General features: G+C 40.1%; 2 protein-coding genes and 1 non-coding gene across 3 annotated transcripts; 2 read left to right on the top strand and 1 right to left on the bottom strand.

The window, feature by feature from the left end:
* The first annotated feature begins 92 nt into the window (after nt 1–92).
* Nucleotides 93–164, top strand: trnaq-cug (transfer RNA glutamine (anticodon CUG)). Its single transcript has one exon. It is a non-coding gene; the product is annotated as a tRNA-Gln (tRNA).
* A 321-nt stretch (nt 165–485) lies between these two features.
* Nucleotides 486–12532, top strand: trnau1apb (tRNA selenocysteine 1 associated protein 1b). Its single transcript, XM_084912791.1, has 9 exons — nt 486–671; nt 5021–5118; nt 5761–5860; nt 6663–6715; nt 8439–8567; nt 9037–9153; nt 10551–10854; nt 11365–11410; nt 11512–12532. The coding sequence occupies exons 1-9, from the start codon at nt 633–635 to the stop codon at nt 11646–11648; spliced, it is 1023 nt and encodes a 340-aa protein (XP_084768917.1). The 5' UTR covers nt 486–632; the 3' UTR covers nt 11649–12532.
* A 4480-nt stretch (nt 12533–17012) lies between these two features.
* fitm1l (fat storage inducing transmembrane protein 1, like) lies at nt 17013–19519 on the bottom strand. The gene is made up of 2 exons (XM_084913260.1): nt 18523–19519; nt 17013–18386 (listed from the first exon to the last, which is right to left on the bottom strand). Exons 1-2 carry the CDS (start codon nt 18699–18701, stop codon nt 17699–17701), a joined length of 867 nt encoding a protein of 288 aa, XP_084769386.1. The 5' UTR covers nt 18702–19519; the 3' UTR covers nt 17013–17698.
* Nucleotides 19520–20572: the final 1053 nt, after the last annotated feature.

Here is a 20572-nt window from a genome sequence, read left to right as displayed (position 1 = left end):
GATATAAAAATAGCACTTTTGTAGAGTTTTAATAACATAAGAAATTCAGATAGATGAAAGTGTTTGAATACATCGGTGGTTTCAAGCGTGTTGGTTCCATGGTGTAATGGTTAGCACTCTGGACTCTGAATCCAGCGATCCGAGTTCAAATCTCGGTGGAACCTGGTTATTTTTAAGCTGCATGTCAAGTTAACTCGGACGGATCTGTAATAAATACAGTTGTGGAAATAACATATGACATATGTGACAATATTTTTATGAGGACCAACTTTTGGCCTGCGCAATGCGTCTATCACACATGTCCGACGCCTTGATATATTTATTTTCACCTTATAGACCTCGAAATGCTACCAAATGTCAATATAAATTAATCAAGGAACATATATTTATGTGATTATTAATTTGACTTATTTCCCAAGTCTGACTATTTCGACCTATGGTCTACGCCAGCTACAATAGTTTCGAGTGAGACTTTTAATTTGAAAAGACCGGAGCACTCGTCTGCTGGCTAAGGCGGAAGTGGAACAACGAATGGACGTGTCCAGTGTGACCGTGTAGATAACTTTAATATTTAACAAAATATTTGCTTTTTGTACCACGAATATATACTCTTACCATCTTATCTCGCATCCATGATGTTCAACAGACAGACGAGTCTCTGGATGGGTGATGTATGTTTGAAATCCATGTTTCTGTGTGTGATCTTAGCTTAGCTATGTGTGGCGATTGCTAGCTAGGTTGAGTTAGGGTAACCTACTACTTGTAAAATGTTGGACTAAACTGTGTTCCAGTGTACACAGTTTGAAAAGATTTGGTGTAACATAATTCAATAATACCACATATTAACGATTAACGACGATAAGTCATCAAACAACTCTAATGTCTACGTTATTGTCTGTGGCCAGGCTCCTCCTCGTATTGTAGCGAGCTTTAGCAAGTGATGCGAGCTAATCATTAAAGTTTAAATATAACGCCAACAAAGATTAACAGATTAAGCCGTAAAAAGAACCACACACAAAATTATTCTCTAAACTCAAAGTTGGTATAGGGTTAAGCAAAAGGACAATTTTTTTAGTTTGAAAAAAGAAAAAAACAACAACCTCGGTCTGGAGGCGCGCTGTGCCTGTGCTACAGACACACAGATGATCGATCAGTTTTAATGGTTGTGCATTGTGACTTTTGCTGGGGGTTTCGGCGACATCAAAATCCCAAATGTGTCGCTTTTTGTCAGTCATGTTAGTTAGTTGTGCATTTTCTCATGTGATTTTGAAACCGCTTAATTACATAGGAATGCTAAAAATTAGGTTTAATTTGTGTTTGTTTGGTTATTTAGTGTGAATGCTTCTAAAAGCATTCACAGTATTGTTCTTCTAATTCTATTTTATTATTATATATTCCGTACGTTTTTTGTACTCCTACTCCTTCAAAACCGTTCAACTTAGAAAAACCATTCAAACACCGTTAGATTCCTCTTCTTTTGGACATGACTGCTTCTATTTTTGTCATTTTTAACATTTATAATTTTAAAATTATTCAACTTTATTCAACAAAAATTTCCCATGTATTTCAATGGAGAGACCCTTCAAATTCTCATTCAACTTACTCCTCTTTAAACTGTATCTACTTCCACATACATTGACGTAGAGCCTCCATTCAAACTTTAAAACAAAGACAAGACATTCAACTATTCAACTTGTATTTATCTTTTCAATATCTATTATACTTTTTCTTCAGTTCCAGTTTAAGTTTCATGATGTTTTTTCACCCGTTTCAGAGTTTATAATGGGTGTGTACAGGGAGTGCAGAATTATTAGGCAAGTTGTATTTTTGAGGAATAATTTTATTATTGAACAACAACCATGTTCTCAATGAACCCACAAAACTCATTAATATCAAAGCTGAATGTTTTTGGAAGTAGTTTTTAGTTTGTTTTTAGTTTTAGCTATTTTAGGGGGATATCTGTGTGTGCAGGTGACTATTACTGTGCATAATTATTAGGCAACTTAACAAAAAACAAATATATACCCATTTCAATGATTTATTTTTACCAGTGAAACCAATATAACATCTCCACATTCACAAATATACATTTCTGACATTCAAAAACAAAACAAAAACAAATCAGCGACCAATATAGCCACCTTTCTTTGCTAGGACACTCAAAAGCCTGCCATCCATGGATTCTGTCAGTGTTTTGATCTGTTCACCATCAACATTGCGTGCAGCAGCAACCACAGCCTCCCAGACACTGTTCAGAGAGGTGTACTGTTTTCCCTCCTTGTAAATCTCACATTTGATGATGGACCACAGGTTCTCAATGGGGTTCAGATCAGGTGAACAAGGAGGCCATGTCATTAGTTTTTCTTCTTTTATACCCTTTCTTGCCAGCCACGCTGTGGAGTACTTGGACGCATGTGATGGAGCATTGTCCTGCATGAAAATCATGTTTTTCTTGAAGGATGCAGACTTCTTCCTGTACCACTGCTTGAAGAAGGTGTCTTCCAGAAACTGGCAGTAGGACTGGGAGTTGAGCTTGACTCCATCCTCAACCCGAAAAGGCCCCACAAGCTCATCTTTGATGATACCAGCCCAAACCAGTACTCCACCTCCACCTTGCTGGCGTCTGAGTCGGACTGGAGCTCTCTGCCCTTTACCAATCCAGCCACGGGCCCATCCATCTGGCCCATCAAGACTCACTCTCATTTCATCAGTCCATCAAACCTTAGAAAAATCAGTCTTGAGATATTTCTTGGCCCAGTCTTGACGTTTCAGCTTGTGTGTCTTGTTCAGTGGTGGTCGTCTTTCAGCCTTTCTTACCTTGGCCATGTCTCTGAGTATTGCACACCTTGTGCTTTTGGGCACTCCAGTGATGTTGCAGCTCTGAAATATGGCCAAACTGGTGGCAAGTGGCATCTTGGCAGCTGCACGCTTGACTTTTCTCAGTTCATGGGCAGTTATTTTGCGCCTTGGTTTTTCCACACGCTTCTTGCGACCCTGTTGACTATTTTGAATGAAACGCTTGATTGTTCGATGATCACGCTTCAGAAGCTTTGCAATTTTGAGACTGCTGCATCCCTCTGCAAGATATCTCACTATTTTTGACTTTTCTGAGCCTGTCAAGTCCTTCTTTTGACCCATTTTGCCAAAGGAAAGGACGTTGCCTAATAATTATGCACACCTGATATAGGGTGTTGATGTCATTAGACCACACCCCTTCTCATTACAGAGATGCACATCACCTAATATGCTTAATTGGTAGCAGGCTTTCGAGCCTATACAGCTTGGAGTAAGACAACATGCATGAAGAGGATGATGTGGACAAAATACTCATTTGCCTAATAATTCTGCACTCCCTGTAATAAACTCCACAGGCATGAAAACTGACAATTTGGTAGACTGGACATTGCTGGTGGTCACGGTGAAAGAATTTTGTCAATACGACCTGTACTTTTCATTTGGGAACGATTTGTTTCGGACTGACGTTTCTGTTCATTTTAAGCAGCAGAAGTGAGGCGCATGTCTGCGTCCGTGTGTATGGAGCCATTGGGTGCAGTCACTGTAGCAACCAGGCTGACACCTGCCTGCTTAACGAGCTCTCTCTCACTCTGCCAAGATTCATCTTAAACACTTCTCTTTCAACTGCTGCTGTGTCCACAGTGTTTGCTCTACAGCCATCATTTTACCCTCAAATCATAGCCATTGTTGTTCTCTTTCCAACACCGTGTCTTTAAAACCTCAGAGATGTAAACTTTTTAAACGGTGTGGCTCCAAGTGGAGGGATCACATTTTAGTCATTCAGTGATTCAAAGAATATGAACTTTTAATATTCATTCAGATGTTTTCTGACTCTAAATTTCCTTTTCTCATTTCTTAGGTTTTTCTAATTTACAATTAAAACATTTTCAGCTATTTTCCAACTTCTTCTGTGTGAATGTCAGCTTTTAGCAGTTCAGCACTTTTGTTTTCAGGTTAAATTCTGTTTCTTTTTATCTCATTCAAACTTTTTAACTTAAAATTCAGCAATTAATTCATTTCAGTGTATACATTCAGATTCAAGCATTCACACTGCAGTTTCTTCAGAAAATGCACTTTCTAGTTTTACTAAATATTCTGTAGTAGCTTCTGTAGTAGAAACAAGTGTCAGTTAGGCTACGTTCACACTGCAGGTCTTAATGCTCAATTCCGATTTTTTGATCAAATCCGATTTTTTTTTTTTGTGTGTGTGTGCTTGTTCACACTACAAATAAAATGTGACAGCAAATGCGCTCTAGTGTGAACCCTCAAAGCGGCCCGCATGCGCAAAAGAAGACGTCACACACGACGCGCTCTGTTTAGACCCAGAGCAAACAATATTGTTTGACTGATGGCCGTTAATATAAAGACTTGTTTCGGACTTTACGTTTCCCAATTTTGCTTTAAGTTATAAAGTTATTTTGTTATTTAGTAATGATCCTTATTGCTGTTTTAGAGAGGAGCGGTGCTTCAAAGGATAGTTGCAGTTTTCTGTCAGAATCTGCAGATTATACAGTACAAATAAAATGTTCACGTTTCTCCAACGTTGTCTTCCCAACAATTTCACTGACCTCTACACTGGATGGCCAGGAAGCGTTCACGATGTCTTCTCTGGCGCTGATAATTGGCGTCTGTCTTGTGTCAGTGACGTAAAAGACGGATTTAATGCGACATGACCATTCAAACAGCAGTCGCTTTCTAAAACATCAGATATGTATCGGATTCAGTACCACATACGAGAGTGACCCAGATCGAATTTGAAAATATCGGATTTGTGCTGTTCACACTGTCATACCATGATCGGATATGGGTCGCATAGGGTCAAAAAAGTCGCATTTGATATGCTTTCGCCTGCAGTGTGAACGTAGCCTTAGAACAAAGAGCCATGCTTTGTTGCATTGTACTGTATTACTGCGTAATAACTTACAGTAAACCATAAACATGCATTGTATTATATTGCACAGAACCTAATGTGGTGCATATGATGTTTCTTTGTATTTGTGTGTAGCTCGACCCATATATGGATGAGAACTTCATCAAACAGGCCTTTAGTGCTATGGGAGAGTCTCCATTTGGGGTCAAGATCATCACTCACAGGATAACAGGGTAGGATATATGCATCAGCCTAAATGTATATGTATTAACTCTGCTAGACCACTGAAGTTGTGCTGTGGTATCTGCACCAAGATGTTACCAACAGATCCTTTAAATGATGGAGGCCACACCTCACAACTTGCAGAACTTAGACTTGTTTGTCCAGCACATCCCACAGATGCTTGATTGGATTGAGATCTGGGGAATTTGGGAGCCAAGTGAACACCTCAAATTCATTGCTGTGTTCCTGTTCCTGTTATCAGGGCGCATTATCCTCCTGAAATAGCCACACAGCCATCAGGAAAAAGAGTTACCATGAAAGGTTGCACACGGTCTGCAGCACTCATTAGATAGGCGGCAAGTGTCAAAGAGACATTCACATGGATGGCAGGACCCAAAGTTTCCCAGAAGAACATTGCACAAAGCATTACTCCACTCTCTCAAATTCTAAGCGTTGCCCATCAACTTTGAGGACAAAATGTTCAGTGGCTCCCTAATATATCACCCACCAACAGGTGCCATGATGAAAAGATAATGAGTGCTATTCACTTCATATGTTAGTGGTCATAATGTTATGCCTGATCTGTCTGCGTTTTTCCCGCCTCTTTCTCGTTCAACACTAAAAATAGCTAACGGTTCTGTTCTCTTGTGCAGCGGTTCAGCAGGATACTGTTTTGTGGAGCTGGCAGATGAAGCGAGTGTGGAGCGGTGTGTCCAGAGACTCAACGGGAAACTGGTTCCTGGATCAAACCCGGTCAGTTCTGTAGTGCAGTTGATATTTACTCACATATATTATTCATCATTATTATTTCATCATAAATACAAAAATATTGTTGACATGTAATACCAACTTCCTTTTTCAGTAGAATTATCAAACAGTACTTAACTGTTGATCTGTGGATAGTGGAGCTCAACTAGTCTTGGTCCTGCTTTGTTAGGACAGAAACACAGTGTTAGGTGCTTAGGAGTCAGTTTAACATCCTGTTGTTATTGTCTCTGTGAACACACCAGATTTTTGTTGCTCTTAGTGCTGTCACTGTGATGATTTCCCTGTCAGTTTAAACCAGTTTTTTATCAAGAAGCAAAACTAGTTAAACATCATGTTAAGTGCAGCTGTCTCATACTAACTGCAGAGACGGCTGGTCCAGTTAAGTCTGGTGATGCAAGACAAAAAAAGGCATCCCATCTTTCAAATTTCAGTTCCAAGTGGTTTGGGAAGTTGTGAGCTTTAGCTGCTTGCTCCTTGGTTTGAAATGCTTTTGGCCCCGTGGGCTGGCCAAGCTACTGGGCTCCCCTGTTCACTGGGCTGTATCTGCTGCTGAAGGTGGCTAAGAGGCTTGTACATGAATGTACTTTGTTTGAAGCTGGTGAATAGAGTCTCTGGTAGGAACTAACTGAGGAATGGGCTAAAGGCTGGTCTGGGTGGTGGAGGTATGTAAACCCAAATAACAACCATAGTAACTCCACTTTTTATTTCCAGCAATATCAGTGCTATACTACATGTCTTTGGTGTGTCTGCTTAGCTTAGTGTGTGTTTTTTCTCTTCCTTTGTGCAGCCCCGGAAGTTTAAGCTAAACTATGCCACCTATGGGAAACGGCCAGAAGCAGGGTAAGGCTTTACTTCCATTCAGTCTTTGTTTGCTACATAACTCCAAACTTTTGGAGGCAGTTTTCTGTAGAATTTAGTTCCTCCAGCTAGGGCTGCACGATTTTGCATAAAATGAGAATCACGATTTTTTTGGCTTAGAATTGAGATCACGATTCTCTCACGATTTTCTTTTCCAATATAAATATTTATTGCGGTTATTAACTGCACATCAACTTCGTAACAGTTGAGACTGAACATAAAAACAATAAATAAACATAAAAACAACAAATGTCTCACATTTTGTCGTTGCCGCAAAATGTTGTACTGCTTGAAATTCCATCTCCACCGTTGCTCGACACTGCGTGTATAGAGCAGGTAGTGCAACAATAGAAAAATAGCTGCGGGACGGCACTGTGTAGCGTTTGTCTAGGGTGTTGATCATTTTCCTAAATCCCTCGTTTTGCACAGTGTTGATGGGAGCCATATCTTTGGTCAGGTGATAAGTAATAGCCTCCGTAATTTCTTTGTGCCTGCGGAAGTTCGACGGGTATAGGGAAGCGCTGTATAAGGTTCCCGTTATTCATGTTTGGGTGGTTGACCGGGACGGATTTTCTCCTGTCACTTTCTCGTCATCCCTGACGTGTTCTCCGTTGTTTTTTCCCTGCTAATTTTAGCATCACACGGCACAGCTTCTGTATCACGTGGTATAAGGCTCCGCCCTTGTCATATGTTGAGCAGGAAGAGTGAGCGCTTGTTTTCATGCAGATTACGTCCCGGATCAAAATGCGGTACAATCGTCGTCGTCGTCTTTTTTTTTTTTTTTTAATTGTTGTCATTTGGAAATGAGATCGCACTTAAGTATGAATCGAGATCGCGATTTTCTAACGATTAATCGTGCAGCCCTACCTCCAGCTAACTTGTCTAGCTGGAGGAAGAGAGGGCACAGAAAAGAGGAACGAAAACAACGGACGGCAATCGGGGCAAAAAATAAATGAGAACAGAGAGAAGATAGAGGTTAATGACATGCAGCAGTGGCATACAGGTCCATACATTTTTGGACAATAACAGTTTTCTATTGATTTATTTTGTTTTACCCTCAGCCATAAAAGGCTGCTGGGGTGTTGCCATCACCTTGCCAGGTGGGTGGGTGGGCAACATGGGCCACCCAACCTGAGAACGAAGCACCGTAGGAGTTTCAAATTAAGGCCTCTGACCTTGACCTTGAGGTCAAAAAATCTGGTGAATGCAATAACTCAAGAAGGTAGTCATCTAGGATTTTAAAATTGATACTATAGGTATATAGTAAAATGATTGTAATTCATAAGCGATTAACACAACACTTCACTTGAACACCTTGAATTAAAGCTGAAAGCCTCCACGTCAATCACATTTTGATTGCTCAATTTAAAATCCACTGTGGTGGTGTGTAGAAGCAACGTGACAAAAATGTTGTCCATAAACTTCTGGCCCTTATTGTATAAACAGTGAAAGCTGAGGGTGACATGCATCATGGGAGGGGGTCCAGATTGTCTTATAGGTAGGAAATGGGCAATTACATTGTTATGATCTAAAACTGAACAAAGTTGTTCCGTAAATTATCCAGCTTCCAATACACTTCCTGTTTAAATACGAAGGATAACTTGCATAACAGTCCTTATTAAGTGGGATGTGGGCTAAAGCAGTCAACATATCAGTATATCAGTCTATCATACTGAGTAAGAATATTTGATCTTGCTTCTCTCAGGCCAGAGTTCTCAGTTTTCGTGGGCGACTTGGCTTCTGAGATAGATGACTTCCAGCTGCATCAAGTTTTTAAGAAGTACCCTTCATGCAAAGGAGCCAAAGTAGTCACCGACCAGTATGGATACTCAAGGTACGTCAGCTCATTGAGGTGCACATGACAGCAGCAGCAGTATTATTCTGTTTGACTGTGAATTTTGTATTTCTTCCTATAGTATGATGTATTGCCTTCTTGTATGAATGTTGTAAGAGTATACTGTAATATTTTTTTTCTGTTTTCTGTGCTATAATAATGATTTGGATAGCAGTGCTATGGACGTTGACCATCAGTGCATCTTCATCTATTTTCGGAAAAAAAAAGGCTGAAGAAATGTTTTCTTGCCGTCTTAATGCTAAAACTATTGTTTTCCCCATATAGGCTAAGCAAGAGCAACTCACAATTCAAGTGATGCTACCTCATGTTAAAAGTAAAACAACAAGTTTCAGTTCTACCATAATAATACCCATTATATTCTGTTTCTCATTATAAGTGGCTATTAAATGCCAAGTATGGAGTGTGCGTTGGCGGTGCAAAGGAGGCGTAACTGTTCTCTGACTTGCAGAGGCTATGGCTTTGTCAAGTTTGGAGAGGAGAGCGAGCAGAAGAAGGCGATCGAGGAGTGCCAGGGTACAATGCTGGGAGGAAAGCCACTCAGGCTCAGTATTGCTGTTGCAAAGAGGTAAGACCCAGACAAGGATAAGAGAGAATAGAATAGAGAAAGTGCCAAAGAAAATAGGACAGAGGAATTTGGATTCACCTGAACTCAGTTTTATTTACTTGGCGCCAGACCACAACAAAAATCACCACAAGTGATTGTATATTGGTAGGCAAAGATTCTACAATAATGGAGAGGAACACCCCAACATTCATGTGATGGCCTATGAGCAAGCACCTGATGATGGAAAGGAAAAAAAACCTTTTTAACAGGAAGAAAGGAAGGAGGAAGGAGAACTCTGGCAGAACCAAGCTCAGGGAGGGCCATCTACTACAGTCGGTTAGACTGAGGGGACAGAGAAAAGCAGTGGGAGGTGGGATAAAAGACACTCTGAATAAGAGAGTCAGAGTTTAATAATGACCAATTGTTAAATGCAGAGTGCTTTATAACCAATCGAGAGGGAAAAGAGGTGAGTGACCAGAGCCTAGGATGATTGTAGCACAGGGTCAGTGCTGGTGAATGCTTCACTGAGGGCTAGCAGGACAAGAGAAAGAGAAACCTGGGTTTTTATTATTATCAGGTCTTATTTGATAGTCTTTTAGTAACCAAAAGACTGAACTAAAATCCACATTTTAAAATTCAATCTGCCTCAAAGTCAGCCTTGCTGGAAAAATACAGTCATGTAAAATGAAAGTAGACCCTCTTTCAATTTCAAGATTTAGGACATAATAACATAATAGCAAGTCTTAAAATGAGTAAATGCAACCTGAGATGACCAACAATATATTATACTCTCATAATTTACAAAGAACTATGATAATAATCAAATAGATGTAGTTAAGTGTGACCACCTCTGTAAAAGCAGATGTTTTGGCAGTTTGCTGGTCTGGAGAGTCCATGTGTGTTTTAACACAAAGCTAAGAAGGTCTTAGGGAAGCAGTTATTGTTGTGCATCAGTCTGGGAAAGGTTAGAAGGCCACTTCAAAACATCCTGAAGTCAGTCATTCTCCAGTAACAAAGATTATTCACAAGTTTAAAATATTCAAGACATCTTCCCAGGAGGGGACCAGTCAAAGTCCAGACCTGCATTTTGGCTCTGTTTTTGCTAATTGACATGATGCAGTATGCCATGTGTTACTGGTTTGATGTAGTGTTTACCTAAACCTTAACACCTGCTAAGGACCCGGTTAGGTTTATTATATAGATATCCAAAAGCTTACTTAGGTGTACTTTTTACCATTACCGTATGACTGATTTATATTTGATTTGTCTGTAACAAAAGTATAGTCCAGTTTACTGTTTCCGCATATGTCTACACCTTTAAATCCATCCAGGCTCCTCTGAGACATGTTCATTCATGAAGATCTTTCATCAGATAACCTTCAAACAAACCAAAAATTGTTCTTTTTGTTGTTTTACAGCCAGAAGATGAGCAGCTACCACGGGGGCCAGGGCCAGAATTACCAGAGCAACTACAACCAGACTCAGTCTGGTTACTATGGCAGCCATAGTGGTGGAAGCCAGGGTTACTATTCTCAGTGGGGGGGCTACGACCAGTATGGTGGCTACAACAGTACCGGCTACAACAGCGGCTATGGCAGCGGCTACAACAGTGGCTACAACTACGGTTACGGAGCCTATGGATACCCACCACCAGGTCACATGATGCCACCACCTCCCATGGGGATGCCACCAATGTCCACAGACATGTCAGGAGCCGTAGAGGTAAGGGGAACACTTTCACACCAGTGCTTAAAGGAACACTGACATTTCAGGAAGTTAGCAAAGCTTAGCAAAATGACTTTTAGCGTGAGAAACTGCTAACCTTTGCTAAAGAACAATCAGCTTCCTTCCAGAAGTTTAAGATTCTCATTTACATCATTTATCATGTTATATAGAATGCTCACAAGTAATTCATCCAAACACCAGCTCTCTTTACCCAGAATGGGCCAATTGAACAAAGCAGCTTCAGTGTAGACAGGACAAGTGACACTGCTGAGTTAACTGACTACAAAGTGTACAGACGTGAAACTGTTGATCTTTCACTGCCAAGTGAAAATGTTCACTGAAACATGAAACATGTTCACTGTAAACACCCAGTACACGTAGCACAGCTGACACATTGTCCATGTTTATATTGTGTTAATTAGTGCCATGTACTATCACATCCAGGCAGTTTTCAGATTTATTTCCATGTTTGAGAAAGTAGTTCTAATCCCTGATGTCATTCTGCAGCAGAGCCATGTGGAGGCTGAAGACATAGATGAGGATAATGCAGAAGGTAAGGCTGAGTCACATAACATTAGGGGAAAAAAATCTATCCAGAGAAATGTCGGAGACACTCACAGAGTGAGGATTTGCATTGTTGTTTCTTTTTTCTAGAGCCCATTCCCGAGTGTGACGTCGACCTGTGGAACAAAGATTTCATGCAGCGCAGCGAGGAGCTCTACGATGCCATGATGAATTGTCACTGGGAGGCTCTGGACTCTGTTGACTCCCCCATCCCCTCATTCTCTTGATAATGTCCCCCACCCCCCCCTGAAATTTTTCATTTTTAAAAAACGTTTTTTGTTTTTTATCCCCAAAATCTTAACAACACACTGACACCTTCTAGAGGCCAGCTTTCATTTCCTGTGTCAGTTCTCACTAAGACTGATAATACAAACACGTTCCTCTTTAAACACCTAAAATATTCACAGACTTGGCTGTAACATTTACCATGTTAGCAACAAACAGCAGGTCAGTCATTATTCAGTGAAGCTGCTCTGTAGTTTATACCATCTGAGGTGCTGCAGCTGACCAGCGCTCAGAAGCTGTAGTACTGCAGACTTGAGTGTCATCCACCACCACTGAATTATGCCACTGAGGAACAAACTGTAGTTATTTGGTGATGGAATGACCAGCAGATGCACATTCAGCAACGTTGAGATTGACATCTGCAAACAAAAATGAAAACCATGCCTTTATTGTCTTTTGTCATGTACTTCCTGTGAGTCCAGGATGATCATTAGAATTGCTTTGTACATACACAGCATTGATCCTTCTCATCTTTTTTCTTCTTTTTGTTTTAAATGAAGGAATTCCTGTCTTTTAGAAAAATTTCTGATAGATTATTGAACTCATTTAGGAAGAGTTGAAAACTGAGTTTACACCCTACAGAAAAACACATCAATTGGAAACGTTATCTGTTTTTCAGACAAGAAGCTCACAATCTTTCTATGTGCTAGATGAACGAGACAAACTCCCAACATGTTCGAGTGCTGTGAAAACTGTGTAAGGACTTTAACGGCTGATTTGATGTCAGACTTCGAGGCAGCCATCAACTGCTCTTTGATGGCTGAAGTTTTGTATATATTTTCTTTCTGGAGATGTTTTATCAATAAAATGAATTAAGGTGGAAAAATGTCTCTTGAGAGTTTGTCTTTACAGCCAGTGCTGGAAGGAATGTATTAAAATATACAGCAATAATAAAAATGCTGTTATAAGTTAAGAAGACATTCAGTTGTCTTCTTAAACTATTTATTGTATACAGAAGATGGGCGAAGAAACATCGATATTACCCACTGGCTTTAAGTCATAATGTTACCAATATGGCTACAGTAGTGTTGGTAACCGTATTTGGACTAGAGGGTGGTGTGATAAGTTATCAATAAATAGTAGTTTGCTGGGTTGCTACATCCATGAACTGTATGGGTGCATTTTGTTCTTGAAAAGCATAATATAAATAAATCTTACATATGTCAGGACACCTGTGAGTCACACAAGGTGGGCCAGTTAGAAAAAAAATAGAAAAGAAATGTACCCTCTGTACAAGGAAGGAAACTTAACTAGAGGAATACAGGGAGTGCAGAATTATTAGGCAAATGAGTATTTTGTCCACATCATCCTCTTCATGCATGTTGTCTTACTCCAAGCTGTATAGGCTCGAAAGCCTACTACCAATTAAGCATATTAGGTGATGTGCATCTCTGTAATGAGAAGGGGTGTGGTCTAATGACATCAACACCCTATATCAGGTGTGCATAATTATTAGGCAACTTCCTTTCCTTTGGCAAAACGGGTCAAAAGAAGGACTTGACGGGCTCAGAAAAGTCAAAAATAGTGAGATATCTTGCAGAGGGATGCAGCAGTCTCAAAATTGCAAAGCTTCTGAAGCGTGATCATCGAACAATCAAGCGTTTCATTCAAAATAGTCAACAGGGTCGCAAGAAGCGTGTGGAAAAACCAAGGCGCAAAATAACTGCCCATGAACTGAGAAAAGTCAAGCGTGCAGCTGCCAAGATGCCACTTGCCACCAGTTTGGCCATATTTCAGAGCTGCAACATCACTGGAGTGCCCAAAAGCACAAGGTGTGCAATACTCAGAGACATGGCCAAGGTAAGAAAGGCTGAAAGACGACCACCACTGAACAAGACACACAAGCTGCAACGTCAAGACTGGGCCAAGAAATATCTCAAGACTGATTTTTCTAAGGTTTTATGGACTGATGAAATGAGAGTGAGTCTTGATGGGCCAGATGGATGGGCCCGTGGCTGGATTGGTAAAGGGCAGAGAGCTCCAGTCCGACTCAGACGCCAGCAAGGTGGAGGTGGAGTACTGGTTTGGGCTGGTATCATCAAAGATGAGCTTGTGGGGCCTTTTCGGGTTGAGGATGGAGTCAAGCTCAACTCCCAGTCCTACTGCCAGTTTCTGGAAGACACCTTCTTCAAGCAGTGGTACAGGAAGAAGTCTGCATCCTTCAAGAAAAACATGATTTTCATGCAGGACAATGCTCCATCACACGCGTCCAAGTACTCCACAGCGTGGCTGGCAAGAAAGGGTATAAAAGAAGAAAAACTAATGACATGGCCTCCTTGTTCACCTGATCTGAACCCCATTGAGAACCTGTGGTCCATCATCAAATGTGAGATTTACAAGGAGGGAAAACAGTACACCTCTCTGAACAGTGTCTGGGAGGCTGTGGTTGCTGCTGCACGCAATGTTGATGGTGAACAGATCAAAACACTGACAGAATCCATGGATGGCAGGCTTTTGAGTGTCCTAGCAAAGAAAGGTGGCTATATTGGTCGCTGATTTGTTTTTGTTTTGTTTTTGAATGTCAGAAATGTATATTTGTGAATGTGGAGATGTTATATTGGTTTCACTGGTAAAAATTAATTATTGAAATGGGTATATATTTGTTTTTTGTTAAGTTGCCTAATAATTATGCACAGTAATAGTCACCTGCACACACAGATATCCCCCTAAAATAGCTAAAACTAAAAACTACTTCCAAAAACATTCAGCTTTGATATTAATGAGTTTTTTGGGTTCATTGAGAACATGGTTGTTGTTCAATAATAAAATTATTCCTCAAAAATACAACTTGCCTAATAATTCTGCACTCCCTGTATAAGAGTTGGCTCCCGAGGTTGCCATTTGTTTTGGATCCACAGTTGAAGGCCTCAATCGCCTCAATCTTCTGTCTTGTTTTTTGACCCAGTATTAACCATTTTTGAAGGGTTAATTGCGAAATTATCAGCGAACAAGTGTAAGAATTTTACACACCTCTAACAATGAATAGGGGTGAATCCTAAGCCTCAGTATAATTTTAAACAGATACATATGTACATATACATAAACCTACAAAGAGCAGTAAACATCAGAGCAGGTGATTACAGCCTGTACACAAAGAAAATCTACTGGCACTCTGAATAAAAATTGTGACTTCTTTATCCACCTGCACCACTATGCAGAGTGGAGGAGTTTATTTGGGCTGGCCTGTTAGAGCAGAGTGAAGCAGAAACCGGGTACACCCTAAGGGCCAAGGCCTGATCACCAGATTCTTTCCCCGGAGCTCTCTCCCAAGGCCTACGGAGCCCCGTAACCCTATTCCAGACAATGCTTTGTGCCATCGTTTTTTGTTCACCTGCCTGATTCCTTTGGCTTTGGTTATACTGAGCTTTGACTTTAAATTGCCTCACGTAAGCTTGTTTTAACCTCCAACAGTCTGAATGTTGTATTTAAGCCTTCACACCAAGTCAAGTTATTTTGACAGTTCTTTCCCTTTTTCACTCCCATCGAAGACTATTAAATATATTTTAGATAAAGTGATCATGCATTAGCATAAGTTAAAATCAAATAGAAGTTATATCTATTAAATGAGCACAAGATAATAAAAAAAAAAACTGTCAACAGGAGAAATAAAGTCATGGAATTTGGAACTATGAACTATGAACTCTCACTAACAGCCAGACTAGACTTTCTTCCAGTGAAAAAAATTCCCTGTAAAAATGGCTTGGTTTAAAGTTTGCTTGGTCATCTGGTCAGATTTTCTGCTACTGTTCATGTTTATACTATTCTACTTGTTAAAAATAACAAACAAGTAGGCTACAAATACTTTGTTCCTCTACTTAAGTAGAATTTTCAGGTATCTGTACTTCATTTGAGCATTAATTTTTTTCATTTGTTTTTTAATTCTTTTTACTTTTACTCCCTACATTTTAACACAAATATCTATACTACCTACTCCTTACGTCTTCAAAACAGCCTCATTACTTTAGGTTCAACTGTATCATTTATAGCGATTATACTATTATTAAAGTATAAAAGTATAAAAGTGGGCGGCACCAGTGATATTGTAGTCAGGATCTAGCTAGCGCTAAAGAGAAATGAGCGCAAAGAGTGTAACATTTCTACACAACATAATTTTTCTACAACATTTCTATCAGCTCAACAAACATCACCAAAAACACAGACTGGAATTTATCATGTTTCACTGAGCAGTTCTTACCATTAAACATAACCTCTCTTCTTCCTCTCTTATCCTTTCTTTTCTTACATCTTTCTCCATCTCTGAGTGAAGTTAACTCTCTTTCTTTTATCTCCCCGAAAAAAAAAAAACGTCAGCTGGAGCTTTGGCTAGTGACACATTCTGTAACAAACTGCACACAAAAATAATATTCAAAGGTTATCTGTGATTTTATCATTTTGAATCACATATTTTATCAGTATATGATGTATTTTGATAAAATATTCATTTTTTATACTGTGAAATGTCCTGAAAAACAAAATATACAAAACAGTATATATGACATCAAGGACCCATGGCACACAGCTTTGCAGGTACTTTATGTTTGTTTATGATATTTCCACGCGTGGTCTCACAGCCTGGTTTTTTTAACTTTAAACCCCAAAGTAGCCCCTACAGACTTGGTCAGCATCTGACAAAGCGTGGGGACAAGAACAAGAAGAACTGGAGCAAATGGTACTACTGTACCGTGCACTAATTATGTGTTCATCAAATGTTTCATGAACATTCAGGGTAGTTATGTGCAGGATAAATGGGTTAGCTTGCATTAATCTGGTGAATTTACAGTAAAACACTGTGTTAGCCTGATACTCAGTGGCTGTAGTTGTCAGTGTTAGGTTACATATAGTGTAGATGATGGATTTGCATTTAAGTTGATGATGCTTAGATTCATTCACTGAATGAATTCATCCACCTGTCTAGTATAAAGGCAACATCCAGTATACTGTTAGTGTAAGAAATGAAACTCCACCGAGATGGCTGTGAAACACATGTTGAAGTCAGTCGTTTAAATCCACAAAGAGCAGCAGCTAAGCTGATCACAATTTGTCTACTAAGAAAATCTACTCAAGCTTACATTCGAAATTATTGTGAGTGTTAGCATTTTCCCCACGTTGAGCCAGTACAACAGATCTTAGTGTTCCCCCACTTGCCAAATCTCACTTTACATTCTTTAAAAGAAAAAATTATTTTACTTATTGTGTCCTAAACAACAGATTCAAGCTGGGTGCATTCATTAGGATTTAGATTTGACTAATATGTGTATTCTCATGTACTAATATCATTTTAATATTATATTAATATAGCGGCAGGTCCAGTTGTCTATGCATAAAAATGGTTAGTAGAATTGTCCTTCAAGGAGCTGTTTTTCACTTTCTTTTTCTCTTGTACTTGAGTAAAGAAGTTTAATCACTACTCTTCAACTTTTACTGGAGTATTTTCTTAATGCAACTATTGTACGGTTACATTGTAACCTTTGTTCTCTGAGTGAGAGACTATCTCTCCACTTCATTACATATTCCATATGTACGGGGTATGACACCACGGCCAATGGGGGTCATACCCATACAGAGATAGTCTCGCTATGATAAAGAACTGCATTTCTGCTTTAGAACAGAATGTCTATATTTTCCCACCTCTGGCTACAAGTGACAGGACTGTAGCTTTTGGCACTTCTTCATTGCCTTGAAGTCCACAGCAAAAAATCTGGACAAAACAGAAAGTGAGCAAACTCAACCAAATTAATGTCTCTGTAAATCTGCTTCTGTGTTCTCCATTTGTCTTTCCAGTGCTGGATTGATTTGGCTGTCACACAATTCTAGCTTTCAAAGGAAGAGCAGATGTGAATCATCGGTTGTACGTAACAGAAAAGGTAAATAAACATATTTGACATGAAAGAATTAAGAGGTCTGATAACCCACACTGTACATCTGTTTGTTTGGAATTCAATTTATTTTACAGTTAGTTCTCAAATGTTTGTTTGTTTGTTTGTTTTTTAAGTTAATTGCAGTGATCGTGATTCGGTTGTTTCAGTTGTGCATCGTCCACGTCATTACCGACAGCCTTTATGTTAAGTAGTCCCAAACCAGGCCTCCCGGGGCAGTACCAGCTGGGCCCCAGGCGGTACCAGCCCTGATATAGTCCTCTCCAGCTGAGACAGCCAAGAGCACCCCCCAGCAGCTGGGTGGGGAACTGAGGAAAGTAAGCTAAGAGACAGAGCAACAAGAAGATCCAGAGCCAGAGCAGGAGAACACAGAACAGAAAGAGGATTCTCAGTGGGGCATCTGAGATTCCCCCAAGGCTCAAATAAGGTCCAAACACAGCTGTTTCCTCTACCAGCAGCAGGCAGCAAAGGCAGAGAAGGAAAATGTCTTCAGAAACCTCATATCCCCTCCACAGCATTCCAGCTTTCAGACACTCAGACTTGCTCTCCCCCTCTTGCAGCACCAGCAGAGTCTGGCCATTTGTGACCACTGTTCCAGCTTCTAAAGGTTCATAGCAGCTTCCTGTGGCATTCTCCAGGAGGTCCAAGAGTTTGCAAAAACCAAGCCATAGTCCACCGGCCACCGCAAGCCGTGAGAGGTGGCGGATGGAGAGAGACAGGGAACGACGGATGGAAAAGGAGAGGAGGAAAACAAAAGAGCCAACAAAGATGCAGGTCCAACCCCAACCAGAGTGCAAGAACATCCTGGAAGAAGGAGAACAGAGATGAGAGCAGTGGAGACAGGACGTGATGGAAGAAGAAATTATATCGACTGAATATGAAATATTAAATATCAGGACAGAACAAAATTGACAGGAAGTGTAACAGGAAGCAGTCTCACCTGTAGAGGAAGTGATTCTTCTTGGCAAAGATGCTGTGGTGAGACACCCAAAGACTCAGCATGGGACCGAACATCACCAGTGCTGACAACAACAGGTGGAAGTGCCGCCGGAACAAGGTGGTACCCATAAACCTGGCTGCCAGGTCTGTCAGGACTACAAGGACTGTGCTGAGGAACATCTGGACCAAAATGCTGACTGAATTTCAAATAATATACAAAAGCCACCTGCTGTTCGCTTTGAATGCAGCAGTGTGTTTGTGCAGATTATCCACCTCAGACCCTACAGTGTTCACTGTTTCATGTGATGAATCTGTAATCCTCTACAGAATGCATGTAACGCTAACCACACATTACATTTGTAGAAGAATTCAAGAAGAAACAAGAAGAATTCACCATCTTATGTAGTCCAGGAGATAGTAGCAATGACCAGACAAATGCAAATGCACAATAAAGTCACTGAATTTGGGGAAACAAACTGCAGTTTTCAAAGATTAGATCCATTGGAGCATGATTATTAATGATGATTGATCCTCCAGAAATCCACTGTTGCTTAGGGGTGTGATAAAAGTATGTATGAATGAATTGACAACTGGCGTTTGACAACCCATGAAATCCAGCCCTAAAATTCTTCAGTCCAGCAGGCACTTCTACTGAGTCAGGGAAGTTTGCTGTTCTCCATTCACAGCTTTAGTTCAGAGCTGAGTGAGCTTCTGTTGAAGAAGTTCTCTCCTTCCTGGTTTCCTGCCATGCGACTGTGAGACTGTGCGTTTGTCACTGGTCACGCCTGCACTGATTCTTCAAAAATGCAGTGTCAACCCAGCTGTGACACTCAGAGACATCCCATAGTTGTAGCTCCAGAATACTCTTCTGCTATCTTCAGTGTAACAGTAGCTTCTCCCTCAGTGCTCTTGTCATTCACAACCACCCAATATGTACATAGTGTGCTCTTACCCGGTCATATGTATCCTGGGCCTTGAAGGTGTCACATTGCTCATATTGGAGTAGCTGAAGGTCGAACCACTGACATGGATTCCTTGACAGTAAAATGGATATCATAGGGTTTCAGATTATTCACATTAATGCAAAGCAAAGTTAAAGGGTGAGAGTAAACTGAGCAATGCTGACTTGAGCAGCGTCATGAACCAGAAGTGACATCAATTAAATTAAATGTGTCACATTATGTGTGTGTTTGTATGTGTCCTGGTGTATTAATAGCTATAACCTTTGTACTGTATCTGAGCTGAGGTTCAGCTGCTGTAGAAGTCTGTCTCTGTCAATCACTTGCTGTCCTTTCTTGCTCTCCGTGGTCTGCTGTCATTCTGTTTAATTTAGTTTCTTTAATTGAGCCAAATTGACTAAGGCACTTCTGTCCTCTCAGCACCCAGTCACTTAAAGTCCACAGAGCTCTCTCTGTAACAATTTCTGTTATACACAGTGATCCTTCAACTCTTAGTGGCTCTTACATCATACCAATAAATGGCATTATTATTATTATTATTATTATTATTATTACGTTGTACTGTTGTGCTGTTTTAGCATGCTCTAAATAAGTCCAGTTTTTCTTATTTTTTTCTTATAATTTCATCTGCATTGGTTGTTATTAAGTCTTTGTTTTTGTTTACTTTTTAAATATATAGCTGTTTTGCTTTTTAGTCAGATTAATTTTGAGTTATATTCATACTACATATCAACTGTATGCCATTCTGTAAACTTCACTTTCATTTTAAGCAGCACTAGATCTTTCCTGCTTAGCAGTCTCAGTGTTGTTGCATTAATTACTTACAGTCAATAGCTTTGTCTTCAATGTAGACTTCATAGAAAATTAATTCTGATAAATTCAATATTTTGGGAAATACATTACATAACTGTAACCAGCATCTTATGAGCAGGCTTTGTTGATGAAATCCATGACACGAAAGGATCTGAATCACACTTTTTGATACCTGATCAAGACTAAGCTCGGTTTGAACAAGAAAAATGTTCAAACCCCCTCCCCCGCGCGAAGCGCACGCACGCGCGCACAAACACATCCTCCAACCACACACACCCA

The sequence above is a fragment of the Perissodus microlepis genome, chromosome 18 (genome assembly GCF_051167445.1).
Source record: "Perissodus microlepis isolate ML-2025 ecotype Zambia chromosome 18, ASM5116744v1, whole genome shotgun sequence".
Classification (NCBI taxonomy): domain Eukaryota; kingdom Metazoa; phylum Chordata; class Actinopteri; order Cichliformes; family Cichlidae; genus Perissodus; species Perissodus microlepis.
The sequence above is the reverse complement of the archived record's forward strand: the minus strand, read 5'-3'. Positions and strand labels throughout refer to the sequence as shown.